The sequence below is a fragment of the Elaeis guineensis genome, chromosome 3 (assembly GCF_000442705.2).
Source record: "Elaeis guineensis isolate ETL-2024a chromosome 3, EG11, whole genome shotgun sequence".
Taxonomy (NCBI): domain Eukaryota; kingdom Viridiplantae; phylum Streptophyta; class Magnoliopsida; order Arecales; family Arecaceae; genus Elaeis; species Elaeis guineensis.
The window spans coordinates 3,611,100-3,634,008 of NC_025995.2; the positions used below are offsets into that span (position 1 = coordinate 3,611,100).

General features: G+C 37.3%; 2 protein-coding genes across 3 annotated transcripts; one reads left to right on the forward strand and one right to left on the reverse strand.

Annotated features, from left to right (window-relative positions):
• Positions 1 to 545: 545 nt before the first annotated feature.
• Positions 546 to 4,603, forward strand: LOC109505773 (disease resistance protein RGA2-like). Its single transcript, XM_019850007.3, has 2 exons — positions 546 to 4,137; positions 4,546 to 4,603. Exon 1 carries the CDS (start codon positions 654 to 656, stop codon positions 4,026 to 4,028), a length of 3,375 nt encoding a protein of 1,124 aa, XP_019705566.2. The 5' UTR covers positions 546 to 653; the 3' UTR covers positions 4,029 to 4,137; positions 4,546 to 4,603.
• Positions 4,604 to 9,033: 4,430 nt separating this feature from the next.
• Positions 9,034 to 18,663, reverse strand: LOC105042477 (uncharacterized). 2 transcript variants are annotated; one of them, XM_010919708.4, is made up of 4 exons: positions 17,808 to 18,653; positions 16,964 to 17,159; positions 13,346 to 13,477; positions 9,034 to 9,560 (listed from the first exon to the last, which is right to left on the reverse strand). In XM_010919708.4, exons 1-4 carry the CDS (start codon positions 18,137 to 18,139, stop codon positions 9,438 to 9,440), a joined length of 783 nt encoding a protein of 260 aa, XP_010918010.1. In that variant the 5' UTR covers positions 18,140 to 18,653; the 3' UTR covers positions 9,034 to 9,437. The 2 variants fall into 2 exon arrangements, with proteins under 2 accessions (XP_010918010.1, XP_010918011.1); XM_010919709.4 differs by lacking the exon at positions 13,346 to 13,477 and having other exon boundaries at positions 17,808 to 18,663.
• Positions 18,664 to 22,909: the final 4,246 nt, after the last annotated feature.

A 22,909-nucleotide genomic window follows, 5' to 3' on the forward strand; every position in this document is an offset into this window, starting at 1 on the left:
CAAAGGGGGGCCTAGGTAAGAGAGTAGAGGAGGGGTAACCCGCAAAAAGAGCAAACCCTATGAGAAAGGAGGAAGGAGAACTCTCTCTGGCTCTCATCATTTTTTCTCTTTTTTTCTACTGTTTTCAGAACTCCAACTGACTTAAGCATCGGAGGATCCCCTGCCGGAGTACTTCTGAAGCATGCAGACTTCTTTTGCAGATATTTTGTGAAGCAGGTGACGTCCAACTCCAGCCACATCAATGTTCTTTGAAGTCTTGCGGCAACAAAATGAACCCTCCACCATCAAACAGATTGCTCCCTTGTTGCTATGGACCCACATGCCTTACCGTCCATTCAAAGCATTACCAATGCTTTCTCACAGCCATTGATGGGTAGGGTGTGCACTTATTCATCGGTCTTCTTAATTTGGAATATTCTCGCCGTTCACATCACTTTTGAAAGCCTTCTTTCTTTTTTTTTTTTTTTTTTTTTTGGTAAGTACTTTCGAAAGCCCTCACTCCGTTGACTTCCACCAAACTTCTTCCTTCCATTCATCCTCTGAATTATTCGCGTTAGATCTCACATCCTTCCTTCCATCCAGGCCCTTGCTCATCAAAGCTTCATACACCAAAAGCTCGAGAGGAAGAGAGGTGGCAGCAACAACTCAACGTTATGGCAGAAGCAGCAGCAGTATCAGTTGCCTCCCCCATTCTGAAGATTGTGATCCAGAAGCTGGGCTCTGGCCTATTGAAGGAGATGGGATTGGCGAGCAGCGTCAAGAAAGATGTGGAGAAGCTACAAAGCGTGTTAGAAACTATTAATGATGTTCTTGATGACGCTGAGAGCAGAACCATCAGCGACAAACCTCTGCACGGCTGGCTAAGGAAGCTCAGAGATGCTGCTTTTGATGCAGATGATGTGGTGGACGAGTTCCAAACTGAAGCATTAAGACGAAAGATTGAGGAAAACAATTGCATCACCCGAAAGGTGCGTGACTTTTTTTCCCTCAACAATTCAATTATATTTCATCATAAGATTGCTCGCAAAGTGAAAGAGATCAGAAAGCGATTGGACCAAATTTCAGAAGAGAGATTGAAATTCCATCTGAGCGAAAGATCCATCCCGGAAAGACCTTTAGAGCGAGGGACCTACTCATTTGTGATCGAATCTGAAACTTATGGCAGGCATGATGATAAAGAGGAGGTCATAAATTTCTTAGGCCATGTGGATACCGATAAGGATGTCTCGGTTCTCCCAATAGTTGGTTTGGGTGGAGTTGGGAAGACCACGCTTGCTCAGTTAGTCTACAATGATAGAAGGGTAGAAGAACAATTTGAACTTCGTATGTGGGTTTGTATCAGCGAGAATTTTGACATACCAAGGATAATAAGAGCAATTATCGAACAAGTGACAGGAAAAAACTGCGAGCTGTCTGACATAGAGATGATGCAGTCTCTTCTTCGAGAAAAACTAAGAGAGTGGAGATTTCTACTTGTTCTGGATGACGTGTGGAATGAGGAGGAAGCAGAATGGGAAAGACTAAAACCTTTGCTGAGGGGTGGCAAGAAGGGAAGTAAGATCATAGTGACGACCCGCAGTGAAAGAGTTGCTAGCATAATGGGTAGCTTTGCACCACTCAGATTGCAAGTGTTATCGACCGATGACTGCTGGACTTTGTTTAGGCAGAGAGCGTTCGGGTTGGGGAGAACAGAAGAGACCCCAAGGTTGGTAGAAATAGGGAAGGAGATTGTCCAGAAGTGTGGGGGTTTGCCGTTAGCTGCAAAGGCTCTTGGAAGCCTAATGAGCTCCAAGAGAGGCGAGGTGGAGTGGTTAGCTGTCAAAAATAGTGAAATCTGGAAACTACCTACGAAGGAGACCGGAATATTACCTGCCTTAAGATTGAGTTATGATCATTTGCCATCTCACTTGAAGCAGTGTTTTGCCTACTGTTCGTTGTTCCCCAAGGATTTTAGATTTCATAGAGAGAGATTGATTCAGTTGTGGATTGCTGAAGGGTTCATTAATCAGCCATCAGATAACAATATGAATTTAGAGAATATCGGTAATCAGTTTTTTAATAATCTGCTATGGAGGTCCTTTTTTCAGGATGCAGAAAAGGATTCCGATGGTAACGTGACGGTGTGCAAGATGCATGATCTGGTCCATGACCTTGCTTGCTGTGTCATAGGTGATGAGGCCGTCATCATGGAGGCGGGCAAGGACACAAGCATTTCCCATCGATGTCGCTATTCGTCAGTTGATATTAGTAACCACAAATCATCAGAATGTTTACAGCTTGCCTACAAAACAAAGAAATTGAGATCACTTATATTTTTGCCGTGTTTCAGATTCAGAGTTGTAAACATCAGAGAATTCGTCTTCTATGTGGTGTCAAATCTTACTTATTTGCGTGTACTGGATCTACAGGGCACAGCGCTCTCAAAGTTATCCAGCAAAATAAGCAGGTTAAAGCATCTAAGATTCCTAGACCTATCACGTACATTAATCAAGGCATTACCTGACTCGATCGCTTCTCTCTACAACTTGCAAGTGTTGGACCTTAGTACTTGCCATCTTCTGGAAGCATTACCTGACTCGATCGCTTCTCTCTGCAACTTGCAAGTGTTGGACCTTAGTTATTGCCATCATCTTGAAGCATTACCTGAGTCGATCGCTTCTCTCGACAACTTGCGAGTGTTGGACCTTACTTGTTGCTATCATCTTAAAGAGCTACCCAAAGACATGAGAAAAATGAGAAATCTCAGACATCTGTGCATTGTCGGATGTTATCGTTTGACTCGGATGCCACCTAAAATGAGCGAGTTGAGTAACCTCCGCACACTGTCAATGTTTGCTGTGGGCGAGGAGGATGGATGTAGCATTGTGGAACTTCAAGGTCTCAACCTGATCGGTAGCTCTCTCGAAATCGAGAATCTAAATAATGTGAAGCATCCAAAGGAAGCAATGCATGCAAACTTGAAGGCAAAGACAAACCTGCAGTCGCTGAGATTGTCATGGAATGAATATCCGGATTGGGCACCGACACCAGGTCCTACAAAAATGGAGGAGGATGTGTTTGAATGGCTCCAACCCCATCCTAATTTAAAGGAGTTGACAATAGACGGCTACACGGGCATCAGATTACCCACTTGGATGGCAAGGGCAGAACTAGTGTCAACTTTATTTTCAAATCTAGTCGAGCTCAAATTGTCGTATCTGAAGCGGTGCGAGCATCTTCCACCGCTCAGCCAATTGCCCTCTCTGAAGCGTCTCGATATATCTGGAATGGATGCCTTGAGGAAAATAGAGGAGGACGGCGGCAGCATGTGTGTTTCGTTAGAAGAGTTCAAATTAACAGACATGCCTGAATTGGGGGAATGGTGTGTAAAACCAACAACAGAATCGTTCCCTCATCTTAGGTTATTGGACATAGGATCGTGCCCCAATTTAGTGGTGCAACCATGCATCCCATCCTCCGTTGAGGATCTTATAATATTAAGAAATCAAATGCTGTTATCGGCAGAAAGCATTGGAGGGTTGTCCAAACTCAAAAAACTGTGGATTATTAGCTGTGGAGTATCATCAAAGTCTGGGGAGTGGGGTGGGCTGCAATACCTTACTGCTCTTGAGAGTCTAGAAATTCAATACTGTGATGAGCTGAATTGTTTGCCAGAGGGTGTTATGTACATGTCCTCACTCCGAACCCTTTCTTTGTGGGGCAACAGAAATCTAAAGAGTCTAGAATGGGGAAGAAGGGAGCCTTTGTTCACTGCCCTCTGCAGTCTGACGATACAGGGGTCCCCTAAATTGACTGCTTTGCCGCAGTGGGTTGGCAGCTCGCTCCAGTTTTTATCGCTTGGGTCTTGTGACAACCTCGCAATGCTGCCAGACCTCCCTACGCTTCGAGACTTGGAGATTGAGGACTGCCCCCTTCTGGCAAGACGATGCGAGAGGGAGAGAGGCGAGGACTGGCCCAAGATTGCTCACATCCCAAACATTTTCATAGAAGAAGTAGAAAAGGAGGAAGATAGAGAACAAACCAGCTAAAGATGTACCTTCGCTACGAAATATGCCAGCCAGTTAATGTTACCATGCTGCACTGGTCACAGTTGAGGTTCCAGCAGCAGCTCCATTCCGTGGAAGTACACTCTTTTTGGTGCGCGTCACCCTCCTCTTTTCTTTCTTTCTTTTTTTTTTTTTTTTCTTGATTCCTGTTTTCGACTTCAAGGAAATGCCTACTTTTGGATTGTTGTTTGTTCTGTTTTCCTCGAGATTTACATCTTTGCGTTATTTAATTTCTGAATCTTTCAAAGTGATCTTGTTTTTAAATTCCAGGAGTCTTGTCTCCCAAGCGATTGATGCCTCTTACATACGTTTTTTTTATTCTTTCATATATTTTGAATTTACTATTTCTGTTTCCCAATCAATTAACTTTTTGTTGTGCATCCCGTAAAATGTTGTTAAAATATGCTATTTTTTACACCATATAATTTTGCCATTCATTCCAAGTCATGTTATGATTTTTTTTTTCCCCAAATGAAACTTAGCTTTGTATGTTGCTCAGGAATGCCCTTCTTGATCTCAGGAGATATAATAAGGAAACCTAATAAATGCACCTCAGGTATCTCCCTATTCCTTTCATTCAAAATTCTGGTAAAGGATTATCAAAAGAAAAATGTTAAGAGGAACAAGAAGGCACCCTTGAATCTTGCATTTATTTATCTCCTTAAATTATTTGCAGATATTATTCTAGGGATTCTTTTCTGCTTACCTGGTTCAATTAAAAAAAAAAAGGTCTGACTGGAATCAAGATTTTTTATGTCTCATAAATTTGGATGGGTTTAGTTCTCTCCTTCCATCAGAAAGTAAAAAAGGAAAAAAAAAAAAAAAAAAAACAGAATTAGTAGGAGGTTTTCTTAGATTCTTTTTTGCATCATCAGCATGCTGCTGAAAGATTCTTCATGTCTTCTTCTACCATTTCAAAAAACTTCTAATCTGCATGAATTTTATAAAGTCACTGTACTCAGTAAAAGAATTTTTTGGCAAGTAAGGATGGAGGACAAAAGAATTTTATGGAGACTAAATTGTTTCTCTCTCTGCGGTCAGGTGATTGGTTGCTATAGTTTTTGAGAAAGACTGGATGCTATAATTGTTTACCCTCTCTCTCATGTCCCTCTAAGATTTTCTCTCTCTCATGTTTCTCTTTTCTTCTTTCTAAAATTTCTCTCTCCTACTTTCTCTCTCTAGATGATCGAATCCTAGATATTATTTTCTCTCTCTATTTTCTCTCTCTTCTCCCATTTTCTCTCTCTAATAACATCTATGGATCCTGTATTGTGTCATCTTTTCTTCTTCTAAAATCCATGTTGACCCGATAAGATAATCCCGAACCATTTATTATTTAATTTTATTAAAATTATTAAATAAAAATTAATCATAATTTAATATTTTAAATAGAATTACCTAATTTATCTAATGAAGACTAAAGATCTAAGATGAATGAAATAAATGGATCTTATTTTTCTTATTTATTTTTAATTTATCATATTTTTATGTAAATAATTTATTATTGATGAAATCATGATTTTTTATAAAATAAAGATCAACATATGAGGCATGCAAAAGCATGTTTTATTTATGACCGATAATGTTATAAATATATTTTATGAAAATAACATATTTATGAAAATAACATATCAATTAAGTCAAAGACTCGTCCCTACTATTCTAAACCAGATCGTGTTGTTACCACGACCTGATCTTATGTCAACAAATCCACTACTCAACTCACATCAAGGGGACATCAATTTTATATCGATCTCTCTTTTCTAAGGCCATGTATACTTCAAGCCAGCTACTCTTCAGCTATGTTACAGCTATTTTCTATGTGAGGCATCTACGATCTCCCTATAGCTGGCTATTCTATTATAACAAACTGGATGGTTATCCCTAACCGTCTAACAAATAAGATACTCCGAATCAAGTAGTTACTAACAACCTAACAAACTCCTCTATATAAAGAGGTAAAGAGAACTCTCCAAAGGTAAGTCATAACTAGACTTCAAGAGTCTAAACTCTACTGAACTCTCTCTAGTTCCTCACAACTCTCTCTAGTTCCTCACTGAAGAAAATTTGAATTCTCATATTTTCTACTCAAATCCACTCTCCTTGCTTTCTATTCATTCTTTTTTCACTATATGTTCTTGAGCTCTATCTGACTTAAGTATCAGAGGGTCCTTTTCTGGTTTAAGGACTTTTTTTTATAGGATCTTCATCACTTTGACCCTCTGAGCACTCTAGCTTAGCTCTTGACCGACCTCGTCATCATCACCTGGAGCCTTATAGCAACAATATACAACTTGATATGGTCATAAAATGCCATCCACTTCTATGAATCTAAGATAATTTTTGCAAACAATGGATTTCTCTGAAGGTTTTTCTCAATCAGATTCAACTTTGGACCTTTAGTAGTCATATCTAATTGTGTCTTGATCCTTTGTGAGAATTGACAAGTAGAATAAACTAAACACTATTCTCAAGTGTAGTTAAAAAAACAGTAGAATTTATAGATGAATAAAGAATTAGTTGAAGGAGGTTATATTAACTTGTGGTTAGTTACTGTGAGAAACAGACTAGTTAGCTTGAGGTATTATGCAGGATAATGAGCATTCACTATGAACCCTTATTTTAAGTAGTAGCATAAATCTGAGGTGTCTAGAGGGGAGAGGAAGAGAACAGCACCCTCCCCTGCTTCTTCACTGCTCGTCTCGTTGTTTTCAACTTGGAAATGCCAATAGATGGCCTGTGACACCTCACAACTCTCCGAGAACTGATGATTGGGCTGCTAGTCCAAGTTGGTGATATGATGAGAGGGAGAGAAGAAGATTGATACATGATGGTTCGCATCTCAGATGTTGTAATCATGCCAAAAGAAATTTGCCCATCAATAGAAGAGGAAACAAATATAGACATTGAAAAATCATCCACAAACTGTTGTACAGGAAACAAAAAGAGGAGAGGAGCAGAAGATCTACTGCTGCTTAACTTATCAGACAGTTGGGATTGGCAACCTGCATGTTTGAATATGACTGAAGCAGTAGTCCATCTTTTCTTTCTGCTTTTCCCTTTGAGAAAATGCTACAACATTTACACTTAATAATTGCCAAACTTCGTGCTTGTCTGTTTCATCAATAATCTTATCATCTTGCTTGGCATGCTTGTTTTCAAATTCCAAGAATATTGCATCCAAGTTGATAGATGCACACTATATATTTTTTCTTGGAATCTGCTATTTTATTTGGCATCCTATAAGAATTTGTAAAAAGTCAACATTTTCTACCCTTGCAATCTCAATACCCACTGTAAATTGTGCAGTTTTTTTTCCTAAACAAAACTTCAACTTTAATGCTGTTTAGCATGCTTTTTCCTATTCAAAATCAGTAACTACTAGCTGATACCTAGCAAGGCACCACCATATATGGCCCTTCTATTGCTCTGTGAAAGTATGTTTCTTATAATCAGCATCATCCTACTGAAAGACTGTCAAATTTCTTAGAATCTGCATGAATGTTTTTAGAGTCACCTAAATTGTCTTATTCCATCTCTGTAGACATTCTAAGACTAAATTTATTTTGCAACATGTTTGCAACATGCCACTATTACAGAGTTCAAATGGACTTGCCAACCATGCGTGAAAGCCTCGCATAACTTTGGAATCTGTCAAATTTCCGATTTCTCTCTCTTCTTTCTGGAAACAATGCCAAAAAGGAGAGAGGCAACCATCACCAATAGAAAACTCATTTCCATTTCCTCTAATACAAATAACCAAGCAGATGGGATAATTGGATATCAAGAAAGATCCAAGACCATGTTTGTTTTGTATGTTTATTTTCATGTCCGTGCTACAGTTGAAATTACACAACATTCCTCAGAAAACTGAAAAATTGCACACCAATTTTTTCTTTGAAAAAAAAAACCTACAGGCTGATCGAAAGTCTCACTAAAAAAATCTTTTTTTGAGCATAAGAAGCACATGCAAAGAACGAATAAGATATCCACTACACCTGCTAAGGCTCATTGATCACAAGAGCGTGCTAAGAAAAGATGCACGCTCATTGATCACAAAAGCATACTAATAAAAGAAAATATAGTGGGAGCATGTTACAGCTTGAAATGGATTTCCCCTTTTATTATTTGAGAAAATGACTTCCATTTTTCGTACCTAAAAAAATGGATTTCTATTGGTCAACAGTGGTGCACTAGGTTAACCCTGTCTAAAGGGATGAGGCAAGGCACAGCTTCATCATTTATATGTCATAATTTTCATGAAGTTCCAGAACTAAAATAGAGATTGCGAGATGATATCTATATGCTTAAACTGGATGGATGAAGAACAAAAAATTCAACACTCCATTTTATGTTATAGAACACATGAGGTGGGACATTTATTTTCCCACCAAAACTTGTTAATAGAGAGCACAATTCATATGTGCAAGTCTTTCACCAAAACCATTGCAGGCAAAGATTTAGGAGGAAAATCCAAGAGTAGAGAAGCGGCTACTTAGCAGCTTGGCTAATCATCACTGAAGTCCATTCAATTTGATGAAGCCCAGGCCTCCCGTGTTTTCCTTCATCTGTAGCACGATCCAAACCATCTTAAATGATTCCCATGCAAATACATCTCCAAACTGTACTCTGAATTCTGCTCAAATAATTGTAAGACATATAAGAATAATGTTTTCATCAAAAAAGACGGGTAAGAACCATCTTAAATACTTCTGCTGCAGCGTATCTATCTCATCCTAATCTTATTAACGTAATAATTTCCAATTGGTATTCCACCAGCATAAGCTTTGTTGAACATCTGCAGAACTTTTTTTTTTTCTACTCAAGCAGGCGTAAAAGAGTTAAAGACCCAATGTACTTCAGCTCGGTCACTTGTAACACAACTTATAAATCAACCGTGTTACAAGAGTTACGTACTTTTCCAATAGTATTCCATGAATATGAGCATAAAGCTAGTAAACATCATCATATTTTTTCTAAGCAAAAGGTGGAAAAGGTTGCAGATCCAACCTGATCAAATATTATTGAGACATCCAGACAACAGTCATCAACTGCTGTAATATGTAAGCCATGAGAATAATGGAACTATGTTGTAACAAACATGTTCTTCAAACAACATCAAGGATTTGGATATAAAAAATGAACCGGTTACACATGAATGTATCCATTGTACAATAAAATATCTGTGAGCGAATAGATCAATGGGGATCAATTAAAGCTCAAAGCCAGAACAAAATTAGAAGGCGCTCACGTATACTGCTTGTGATCACAAGGCTGCATCTTGTCTGCTATTATACTGGAAAAAAATATTGGCAGTCATTTGGAGTGCCCTTGACAGTCACTCTCTCTTACCACTTATGCTTATGAAAAAAGAAAAGAGAACTAGAAAAACTATAGGCCCTGTCCATAAGGTCTTTCAGAAACTCGGATACCAGGACCATAAATTCTACGACAGCGATCACTGAATGAATCAACCAATCGGGAAACAACCTCCTTGAAGAACATCAATGCCACCTGTCAGTGTAAAACAGTGTGAGACAGCCAAGAATTGGAAAACAGGAGTGTGAAGCAACTAATATGACTACATACGGGAGCGTCTTGCTAAATCTGGACCACAAAAATGAAATCAGGAAAGTGCTTTAGGTCGGCTAGTTAAGCACACATATATCTCATGCTTGTTTGAATAATAGCAATGAGATTCTTGGTACATCAAATAGTAGTTATTCTCACATGAACTTAATTAGATAGAATTGCTGCTTCCATATCAAAAATAAAACCCTTGCTCGGCTGCAAACGGAATCCCAAACAAGTTTCAAATTGCTGCTCTGTTTCCTTCTGGATGCCTGAAACTCTTTTTAGCCCAGACATGGACGCACACATAAAAGAAAGAGACATACACAGATGGCTGATGTTAAGCTGGAAAAAATAAAATACTCTTATGAAGTAGTTTGGTTCTAAATATCTTTTAAATGACTGCTCCTGCTAATCAAGCCAGAAGAGACTAGAGAACGAGTAATCTAGACCCATCTTTAGATGGAGAATTTCTCCCTTTTGTTCCAGTTACCTTCTTGCTTTTTCTTGGATATCTGATGCATAGTGCCCTTTCTTGCCAAACTCTACATTGACCAATACAAACTACTCTGTGAGTTCAAATACAGAAACCTGGTCCCTTCTATACAAGCTCTGGTTTGTCAATTAAGGTATAATCCAACACAATTCAGGGTATTCTGGATGGTATGTTGCCACAGTTTGTAATTCATGTGGAAGCCAGATTTCATCTAGGAAAATATTTATACAAATCCCATGAGCACGAAAATCTCCACTCTACAGTCCTCATTTTGATTAATTTTTCGCTGCTTTTCTTTTTCTTCTGCCTCCTATTGAACCCAAAGAAAGGAGAGATCATACTGATGATACAGATGTGGAGAGCACATCTGAGTAGCAGCAGAGGAAGGAGGTGTCAGGTGGTCCAGCAGCCAAGATAATAAGAGTAGGTGGCATTGGTGGCCTAGAGGTAGGAGAGCAAGGGGGAAGAGGGGGGTGGTTGATTGCACACAGCCGAGGTGGGATCGGAGAATGACACGAACATGAGGTGGGCAATGACGATGATTGGGCAGTGGTCAAGCAATGGGCCAGGGTGGAATAAGGAAGGTTAGGAGAAGGTGGAGGCAAAGGGATGGGAGGTGGTGGTCAGTGGGAAAAAGAGGGAGGGGAGAGACGGATGAGAGAGAGATGAAGAGGCTAGGAATATGGCTGTTTTTGTTGTCAACATCGAGGGTGGGAGCCTTGGAAGAGAAGTGGAGGCAGGCTTGCGACAGCAAAGAGAACAACCCAAGGCTAGGCAGCACTACAAGGATAGAGCAAGATTAGAAAGGGGAAAGAAACAAGTGCATCCAACAAAACAAACCCAATAATCATGGAATTAAGGTTGCATTTCGTGCATCGCCATGCAATCTTGGAAAGTAATGTGGATTGCCTTCAGAATAGATTGCCACCATTCAATTGCCAGTAATGTTAATTACTGTGTTTGATACACACAGGTAATGTTGCAGTAAAATTACTGAAAATATTGATTGACATGTTTGATATGACAATCAAATTACAGGTAATGTGAAATCAAATTTCCAAAATACCCCCAATAATTTTGTCCGGGTGCTTTTCTTTTTCTCCGATGAGAAGTGACGAGAGTGGTGTGGGTGTGGTGATAGCGTGAGAAAGTGGCGGGCCGGAGGGTGTGGGGAAACGCAGGCACTGGGGGGTGGGGGGGCAGATGCACGTAGAGCCGTGCAGGTGGTGGGGACGAGTATGGAGGAGCCGAGGGGGAGAGGGTGAAGACAAGAGCGGAGGAGCTGCGAGCAGGCAAAAGGAGATGGAGGAGCCATAGGCCAAGAGCGCACGCAGAGGGGGTGGGGAGGAAGGGGAGGGTTGGGCAATGGGTTTTGTGTGAATTTTTTTAGGGATAATTTTGTCCAAAATTTTTATTGTAACATTGTCAAAGAAGTGATAATCTGGATAGCCACCCCTCTTCAAGGCAATCCAGATTGCCTCCCACGAGATAATCTGGATTGCCAAGGCAATTGGATTACCATCTAAAAAATATATCAAACGCAGTAATTCAGATTACCACATTAAATTGCTAGCAATCTAGATAGATTGCCAGCTACCAAACGCAACCTAAAAGACTTTCTTATAAGAACATTTGTTTCTCCCACCAGAATGGGGCTTACCCACAATTTGTTGACTTGTGGATTTATCATTGAAACCAAAGTTTACAAGTTGGGTAGTGAAACTTGTACCAGTTCCATGCTCATACAGTATTAGTATTGCCCAGTATCAGGGTCGGTTTGGTGTGCAGACACTCGGTATACCCTGAAGAATTCGGATCTCAGCGGGATGTCCCGCAGGACATCAGGATAGGGTACCATCCTACATGTTGGGACAGAGTTGTCCCACTAGCGTCCCAATGTTCCAATCAAGACGTCTTGGGACGTCCCCTATCCCAAGTGTCAGGACGAGGCGTGACGGCAGCACGTCCCATTCCATGAGAAAACTGGGACAACCCCATCCCATAGGATTTAAAAACCTTGTATGCCCTTCATACCAAGTATCAGTTTGATACAAATACAATACCATAACACCCAGTACAAGTTGGTATAAACCAGTATGACAAACTCTGGTCCAAACCACTTATCCTAACCCCCTAAAGATGTTTAAACAAAAGATAAGACAGCATGATTTTTGTGAATCCTATCATTCCCAAATAGGACCTTAGGTATGTTTGAAGAACCACATTCAACAAATTTTTCGATTCTCTATGAAATGGTGCGAAAACCTAGCAAAACAACTTTGGGACATAGGTAGTCCTATTGTTTTTTTTTTTTTTTTTTCTCTTGAGAAGGAGGGTAACCCACCAGGATGGTGAGGGTAACTCAATTTATTAAGGATATCATGAGACCTAGAACACGTGTTGGCAAGTAGGAAGACTACCAAATTGGTTATGACTATAAAATTACTTACAAAATCTAAAACTGTAAAATCAAAGAAGCAACTCTATAGAGCCTAGACTAGGATAGATAAACATGAGAAACCAAGAATGCATGGTTTCATCTCTTGGTCACAAGATATAAGCCAAAGAGACAAATATAAGCTTAATTGGTAAACCAAAGCAATGCAAAGATATACTTCGATAGGTCACTACTAAATGTCATGTATACATGTAATATTAACTAGACCTGTGATTACACTGGATATAATGAGGCCTCATATGTAGGGTGGCAAAGTTGACAAACCAAATAAGGAAAAAATTTTCTTAGTGAGTGACTGATTGTCAGATATTAAATCATTCAAATGTTAAGCACAAAAGCCCATAGCAGTCTGACACCATGAGGTATCAAGTAAATTTGCAGCTTGAAGATGCAGGAAAAGAAAATAGTGGACACTTGAAAAGGAAAAAGGGGTGGCAGAAGGGTATTGATTCCCATAGTGAGCTAAACTTTCTGAAGTCCAGTCCATGTATAAGCAAACACTTGAAGTACATAACATTGTTGAAAACAATTACGGTTGGGTCTCGTGGTTTTCTTTGGTTTGATGTTTACAGAATTTCAAATATGGAGAATTTCTAGGGCTTGTTTGGTTGGGGAAAAAAATAGGTATCAAGTTCAGCACCAATGCATCTCTTTGGCATGCTTAATACAAGAAAAAGGTTTCTGCACAATGTAATGAAATATCAATAATAGACAACTTTCCAAAGAAACAAAATTTAAAAAAAAAAAATATGTGGCAACAAAATGAAACAGTACCTGCCGATATAGAGGTGACTGAAACTTGAAGTCTACCAAGAAGTAAAGGTCACAACTTCCTGGAACAGGGCCAGGATTAAACTCCCAAATGTTAATCAAATATTCAAAAAGACCACTTTCTGACACAGTTGTCTGCAAACAGCACCAGATGTGCCCATGAGTCCAGCGGCAGCAAACAAAATAATAAAAGTAGAGTCATATATATATTTAATTAAAATTGACCCTACAGCTCAAGTACATGGTTTTGAATTTTATAATATGAAGGCCATGAAACCAAGCTTGCACGATAAATACAAGGGCTAGGAAAAATAAGTGAAAATGGGAGTAAGTAGAAGTCACATATAAAGACCAAAAACCTCAATTGCTTACAGTTTGTGGCATATTTCTGGAAACCACAGGTGAAAGCAAACCACGTAAAGACATATTGCCTTAATACAAATTTTGCCTTCATCATCACTAATTCGAATGAAAATGGCATCAACATCAAACTGACTAGTGTAAAATTTAACAAACATGACTGAAGATAACAATAAAAAGGAAAATAAACATGTCACCACAAGTTCTGGAGTCCAGGAAATCCTAATCTAACAAGCTTGAATTGAGGTTGTTCAATGCTCCAGCACCAACATCAGCAGAGCAATGAGATAAGCAAGCTCGGTTGCAGCTTGTCAATCAAAAACCATGTGTGGCAAGTAGAGTACAGCGCATTATAGGTGGGCACTAGATATACAACTTACCTCCTCATTTATGAAGGAAACTGATCAGGTTTAACCAATAATATCATATGGACTCTTTCATCCTTCAGGTGAACAATGATATAGTAGAGGCGGTAAATCATGTTCAGTTTCTAGCACAGCTCCAATACGAAACCTGGTTACTTGTTCTTATCACTGCCATATTGCTTTCAAGTATTCATTGTATATAGTAGATCCTATGAATGAAGTGGACCATAAAACTCCGTCCCAGTCCCCAGCCAGCTTTCATAGAAAATATACCAATTAAGATGGCTAGTCTAAAGCAGAGCTTATTGCAATTATTTAAAGTCCTGTATTTAAGCTTATTTACTATCATATGGCCTCCATTCCTAGGTGTAGCAGGAAGGTTTGAGGTCTAAAGTTGCTTACTTTAATAATTTTCCACTGGAACAAAGTTCAACATGTATAGAAAGGAAAAAAAGTAAGAACAGACAATGGTTGGTGCACTTTAGTGATGTACTCTATCAGGAAGCATCAGTGAATCATTTCCTTTTACTTGTATCTTCCGATGCAATGCATCGATGCAGTTCGTCAAATTATTCAAACCATCTTTACATGTTTAATCATTAGCATGATCTTGAAAGTACAATCATTTTTACTTCTCCAGTTATATGTCTCTCTGTGTATGTATATAGGCCTTTTTAATTGCTTGAATGCTTTAGCACGCATTTCTTTTATTTGCTTAGAGATGTTGACAGAGCAAGCGAAAGCAAAAACAAAAAGACAGTAGTTGCCAAATTGATGAACATTGACTAAAAACTTGGCAAGCTACTTGAAAAAGAAATCAACTCACAAATTGTTGAACATCTACAGAGGAAAATGAAGAAACATAAAGATAAAGCATGTAGAAATGTAATATGGATAATTGAGATATAACTAGAAGCTGAGAACAATAAGGGAACATATGAATGGGACTTAATCACGAGAACTCGCCAACAGCCAACCAGCATCAAATAGAGCATGTATTTTTCATTTTCAAGGATCGAAAATGATGTATAGAAGATTAGCCACACTTCCCAAGGGGGGTGCAACTTTATTGTGACTACATTTTTAGATGGCTGTAGAGAACTGAAAGAAGGTAATGAAGAAGGAATGTCACAGACTGCTGCAAAGATTACAAAAGGAACAACCAGGGAGACATAAGAAGGCTCAACAACAATCAGTTTACCCTAAAAACTCAACTTGTTTCCATATGAGACAGTTGCAGCTCATAAACTTAAAATTATTGTAGAATCACACCATGTATCAATCATTTATCCCTCAAAAGCAATCTTTTAATCACCAAAATGAAAGTCTTAATGCAAAAGGTCACTTAGCTCAAAGATGGAAGAAGCAGATACCTGCCCATCGACACTGAACAATAGAAAAGCCATCCTTGCAGAGCAGCCTTTATGTTAAAATCAATTTAAGTGGTACAACTGATGCTGGCTAAGAACAAAATTGATAAGCAGAATATCAGTTTTCCTAACAAGTTGTACAGTAAGTTCTACTACTATTCGGAAAATATCCTTGTCTTTCTAGGACTTTCTTTCCCCTCTCTTTTGTCATTTACAAGATGTCACTTTACTGGTTAGTTCTTTCCCCTCTCTGTAATACTAGTTTACTATTAAAATATAATAAACATTATTTCTAATCACCAACCAAATAATGTCAAATTCTAGTTTTGGAACATCTATTCATACACCCAAAATCAAGGTGCTAACCAGGTTACACCCAAGGCCATGGAAACCAGAATAATCCCCAATAATGACCACTTCTTAGAATAATGAGGCAAGCAAATTAAACAAGATTACATCCTAAAAGAAGCATAAATTTAAAGCAAGTGCTAAAAGTTGGAGAAATCAAAAGCTGAACTTATCAGCACCAAACATAAAGGCATTGTTCAAGCCACTAAAAATGTAATCAGGTCATTACAAGATTTTGATAGCACCATAATACTGTTTTTTACATTGACAAATAGGATTTCCATTTATAACAGAGCCTCCATGGAATTTAATATCTAGCAGAGCAGAGAAATTAACTTACTTATACATGTTTGTGATTGCAAGGAATACACAAAGTGTATTTTTATCAGAACCAGAATAAATTTTGAAGCTTATGCAAAATGCAAATCAGAAAGGTTGATTTATTTAAACTAAGGTTTAAAGGTTAGCCCTAATTCACAATGAAAATATCTCCGCTGTTAAATATTTCAGATATGGTCAGGTTATGCATAAAACCGTAACTTTAAGTTTCAACCATCAAATGCGAAGATAAGTTGAACATCCAATTTGCTGGCATGGTAGATCAAAAAAACACCTTTGCTCATCCATAAATTTTGAGATAACTAAGGTTAGAGATGTTTTCTTTTGATAGTCTTTATGACAATTAAGATTATGCATGAAATTGAAGTTAAAAGGTTGGACCCACCGAGATAAATTCAGCAACCAACTCACTCCTCTGGTAGAGCACAAAGCAAACTATTGATCATCCAAATCTTTTTTTGACAATTAAAGTTAGAGTCATCCTCCATTAGGGTTTATCTGATTTTTGGGATATCAATGTTCGGTAATTCAGCTTTTATCTGGATTACAATTCCCCATAAATCTTAGTTATGCAGAATCAATTGCCCTCCTGATCCTCCTAATGCTCCCTTCCTCTATCTCATCTCCTCATCTAATTCCAACACATGTTGGAAACATCACATATCAACAAAATCATTTACCATATCTATTCAAATTTCAATTCTTAGCTAATCCAAATATCAAGGCAGAAAATAACAAGAAAAAACAAGTATTTGGAATATGAAACTAGACCACTGACAATACCCAACTTTAGTGAAATATTTAAAGGTCAATGTACAGAAATAAGCAATGGTAATGACCTTAATAGATTTTGGCTTCTCCAGTTCTACATGAGAGATGTAACTCTCAACCAAAAACTTGAAACCAATCTCCAGCTCAGCATCAAAAGACCCGTCATTATTCCGTCTAATAATCCTAGAATGCTGACACCATGGAAGAAAATCTTCATATAAGTCAACAGCTGCCACCACTCCAAACAACTGTTCTGGTGAGTACCTGATTATTGCATAATGTGTTAGAATATAAGTTACAGAATTCAATGATCCGATGTAACTTAGACAGGATCAGTTTAGGATTATTTGGAACTGGATAAGTTTAGATGTCTCTAACCAATGGTAATTTTTACTGTTTAAAGATAACAGAAAGATGTGATGATCATGTAGACATCAATTCAAAACAGCATGGCACGAAAAGTTGCGTGCATTAAAAACTACAATTGAATAAAGAAATTAGCTAGTTTTCCATAAGTGAACCTTATAGCTGCACAGACCACCCGAGGTTGCAGATCCACACCATCCTCTAAGTTATATGTTGAAGGAAACTTAGCAACTATTAACACCAGACGTTGCAAATTGACATCATCCTCTAAGTTATGTGTTGAAGGAAACTTAGCATCTATTAACACAACCAAACAGCGATTTACTCTTTTCTATAAAATATAAAAAGAATTACTTAAGTTGCCTTTTCAAATTTTAAGCAGATGAAGACAATGAAAAGAAAGACTGCAGACTTATTAAACGAGGAGATAAGCCTAGTTGTTGTGAATAAAACAAAACCAAGAAAATCAAGATAGGAACATGTAAAACTAGTATTTTGGCTATTGGAAAGCTAATCAAAAGAGGCAGAATAAGGCACAAAACATACCCCATCACACGCCTCTCCTCATGAGTTTTTGAAAGTACATTTCCTTCCTCCCCATCTCCGCATCCAAGAAACCACCTGGTTTGAGCGCTACTGTAAGAATCCCGGAAAGAATTACAAAACACTTTATCAGCATCGACCAATTTATCGATGCATGGATTACCCAATCGAACCACGCTTCTCAGGCTTCGAGTGGGAGCAAATCGCTCCAATCTCCTCCCACCCTCCACGCATCTCCTCCACGATGCCAATCCATATTTATTGGGCCCCAAACCATGCTGTCCACGCGATGATAACCTTGCCAAAGCCTTCAACGGCGAAACAACCGGTGGCATCGTGTTTTAACCGGAAACTGATTCAGAACAAGAGGAAGAATTCAAGAATCAATCGAAAACCTTAACAACAAATCTTAAGATTCAGTCTTGCTTCGATTTTTCAGCTCCAAGCCCTAATTTTCCACGGGAGTAACGATCTCTCCACAAGAAAGGCATGAGAGGAGCCTCTAATGATCTTGAAGCCCTAAGATGGCAAAAGTCACGCCTTTCTAACACCTGGTCGGAATCCCGAACACGGAAAGCACTCAGAAATCAATCTAGAAACGCGCTTTTGGAAAAGTCACGCGTTTGGACGATCAGAAGACCAAGAAATCGCTATCGGAGATGGGGAAACGAGTGATCAGTCCCGCGATTCTGCAAACCCTAGCAAATCCGCCATCAGAAAACTGGGGGGTTGGCGAGAATGGCGAAATTTGAGAGGGCGAGAGCGGTTGGAGGGCCTGAGTTGGATTGGACAGCCTGCGATCTGACCTCAAGCGATGGGATGGGGTCATGTCCACCTCGTGGCAAGGATTTTTAAGCAATTCTGGTCTCTTTTTTAATGCTGGTGATTTAACTCGCAAACTGGTCTAAGGATTTTGTAATGGTCAATCGGGATAGGTTAGGTCAATTAGCCATTTGGTCGTGGAATGACAGATTAGATAAGTAAGATCTGATATTGAAGGTTTGGCTCATGCTTGAGATATCTTTTAAAAACTAAAATCATAAAATCTAGTGTTATAGCAGTTATAGATCGAAACAAATAATATTTTACATAGGCAAGAACAAAGACTAATCTATCCAATAGAACACAACAATTACAAGTAAAAGGATCTGATGTGATGTTAGGTTAGATTACATATGGATTAAAGTTTCATGCTTTTTTTTTTTTTCTTGATTCCAACTTCCTTGCAAAAACTAAGTCCCTTATTTGATTATTAAAGACAATTGCATTCTTTGCATTCTGGCGTCAACAAGAGCTCCACTCCCTTACGCCGCAAATCCAACTAGGCACTAATTTGGGTACTCATGGAGACATTTGGAAAATATATCAACTTCTTAATACATGCATGAGGAGTTTTATATCGATTTGTCATTAATGTCTTGCTTGCAAAAAGTGTGTTGATTTGTTTTATAAATTGTTTATTTCAAAAATAAAAAAATAAGTTTTTATTATGAATTCAAGAGTAGGATACTTCATAAGATTAGGAATAATATTATGCTATCCTATAACCCATGCAATGCATGGGATATTTTTTTCCTTTTGTTTTTGGTATGCTTGCCCCATACAAAAATGAAGCACCATCTAACATTATAATAAAATATATAAATAATAATCATTCATAACAAAAAGATGAAGAGGAAATGACTCACATTAGAGATTCCTCCATTTTTATTAACAACTAAATAATACAACAAATAAAGTATAAAATATATGTTGCATATATATTGGTCATGCATAATTCCTTGGCAGATTTGCTTATTGATAATTCAGCAATGTTATATCATGATTATGTAAACAAATATCATCAGAAAAAAATCATAATGGAAGCACGATAACGAAAAGTCATTTCAAACCCTCAAAGTATATTATTATTTAAGAAGATTCATCAAAAAATATAGTTTTTATGATTTTATATTAGCAGTGCAAATTATTCGAGTAACTTGCGAGCTATTCGATCTCGACTCGAGTTCAAACTCGACTTAGCTTAACTATTATTGAGCTCGAGTTGAGCTCAAGCAACTCGAATAAATTTTCAAATTGAACTTGAATAGCAAAATACTTAGCTTGAAACATCACAAGCCCAATCAAGTATACATATTTTTAATAACATCATATTTTATTTATAATATATATTACTAAATTAATATTTTAAAATATAATATTTTATTTTATTTTATTTTAATCATGTTTTTTAATTATGACCATGGCTCGAATTCAAGCTCTATTATGGCTTGGTTGATGTTCAAGTTAAGTCGACTCGATTCAATCTTGAGTATTATTTTTTTTAATCGAATCGATTTCGAATTTGGAGATTAAGATTTAATTGATATCGAGTTGAGTTTTAAACCTAAATATTTTAAATCAAGTCAAGCTTGAGCCTCTGATTATTTGCTTCTCTTAATTATACCCATACTTTATATATTGTGTTCTAAAGATAGATTCAAAACCTGCATTTGCCATACAATATGCCAAAAAGTGTCAAAATAGACAATAATATCATTTCAGTCATTTAAAAGATGGATGTAAGTGGTTGCGTGTAAAAGTGCATGTTAGCAATGTTGTGCCTTATTTTCAATTTCTTGAGATCCATGAAGAGCCTCCAATCTTCTTCTTTTAACATACCTAATTTATTATCTCTAAATTTCTTTTATCTCATTTGAAAGATAACATCCAATCCCATGTTGGACTGCGACTCCTTTGTCCTTCTCTCTGTGTTGAATCCTCTCTTATTACTTTATCCATGCAAGATTTAGCTACTATTTGCTATTTTTTTATAATAAAATAAAAAAAATCTCAATCATCAATTTGGTGGTCCTAAATTGTTTTACCCGAATTAGATTTTTGATGGCCCAGATCAATCTTTACTTTGGCTGTGGGTGTGATTCATAAGTTCATGACACTTACTTTGATATCATTTTCTAAAGAAAATGTACAGATTGTGTTCATTATATATGTCCTAAACATGCAAACATTGCTTGGTCTAAACTTTAAAATTAATTTTAATTGATCTTTAAAACTTTTTAGGAAAGCAAAGGGATCTTTAAAACTTGTGTAAAGCTGTTATTATTTGTGCATGAACATACCAAGGGTAAATGGCATTTTCTCAAGTAGCAAAATTGCACCATCATGCTAAATAGAAATTATGGACAAAAGAACTTTTCTAGCCCCTTGAAATTTTGTTTAAATATTTGCACTTTTAAAGTTTGAATTTTATGGGGAAGAAAGGATTAGAACAGCATATCTCAACGTTTTCTTCTTTATATTATTATAACTAGTCGAAGACCCGTGCATTGCACAGGACTAGATATATGAAAATAATTTTTCTTCTAGATCTGATTAGATTGAAAAAAATTATATATAAATAATAAAATAATATTTATTCAAATTCTTAGGATCACTTCATATTCTCCACTACCTATATAAATAGACTTTAATTATAAAAATATAATAATACTATATATTAATAATATAATTTAATAAGAAGAAGTGTGAGGCTTTAATTATAAAAATATAATAATATTATATATTAATAATATAATTTAATGTGAAGAGGTGTTCTTTCTATGTGGCATAATCAAACTTATTTGAGAAACTGAGTTGGAACACTTCAATACTCTTTCATAGAGTATTGTTATATATATATATATATATATATATATATATATATATATATATATATATATATATATGATATATTTTTGTAGGGTTGGCCTCCTATTTTCTTACAAGGGGCTATGTATATGAATTCAATGGAGTCATACGTGACAACGGGTGAAGACAGAATTGTGATATTAAATTTAGAGGTATAAAAATAAGAGGCTTCTCTTAGAACGGTGAGGACATCCAAAGAGAGAAATGTTCCAAAGACAAAAAGCATGTCCCAAATAAAGGTTATGCCAATAGATCATGACATCCACGTGAGTTGGGTGGGACAATGTAAGGTGTATGACCAAAATTTAATGGTCTTGAAATGAACAAAAAAGTAATGAAGTGATGTAGGTTTGCTAGCTTGACTAAAGCTTTAAAAGACCAAGTAAATGGTGTGTTGATGAGAGTGGTACAAGATCAAATAGATAAAGAGGAGGCATAGCAAAATATTGAAGCAAGGTCGAGTAGAAGTATGATAAAGTAATACAAAGGTGGTTGGTACCATGCTAGATGGAAATAATAGGCCATCATTTTGTTCATATGAGAGAGAAAGAGAGAGAATTTAAGGAGTCAATGTAACTTCTAAGTTTTAATAAGAAATCTATATTCTCATCTTCCATATTTTATTGTTTTCTTAAAAAAATTCAAAGCTTCTAACTTGTGCTAAAACATGAGCTTTAATCAAATTGTATTCGGCCTAAATTCATTACTGACTTCAAGTGTGCGCTTTTTTAAAGAAACACGGTGGTTATGCGCCACCACTCAAGTTTCAAATATGTAATTTAAATTTGTGATCCAAACCAACTATGTCATTATATCAGTAATCTTTTGTTAAACATTTGAAGCATTCTACTCGAAATCTAATATGTAATTATGTTTTAGACTTTGATTATGACTCACTTGATCAATAAAGTTTTGAGATGCAAGATCCAAGGCTTTGTTTAGGGATGGGTCTTAGTTGGATAGATCATAGGCAAGCCGCAAGCCCAGCCCAACCCAGCCCATCTCACTCGCACTTTATCAAATGAGAAATATTTTGTGCACCGTGGGCGGGCAATGCAGCTTACATGTACCATTTACGATGATTGGCTCACGTCCAAGGCCCGATGCAATGTAGAAGAAAAAAAAAATTTATCAGCTCCATGCAGGAGCCAATCACCGTAGGCGATGCACATGGAGCTGCACTGCACGGTGCACAAAGTATTTCTCTTATCAAATTGACTTTGAATCTCCATCAATTCTCTCTTTAGTAGTACTTCTTATAAAATAATCTGTCATCATACATCCACAAGCTAAAAAATGGGGTGCATTCAATTACGTATAGTGACATAATAAATTAACAAAACCTTCAGTTATTAGGACATGCTAGAATGTATGGGCGTCACTTAACTAGAAAGCCTGTAGAAAACAGAAAGCAG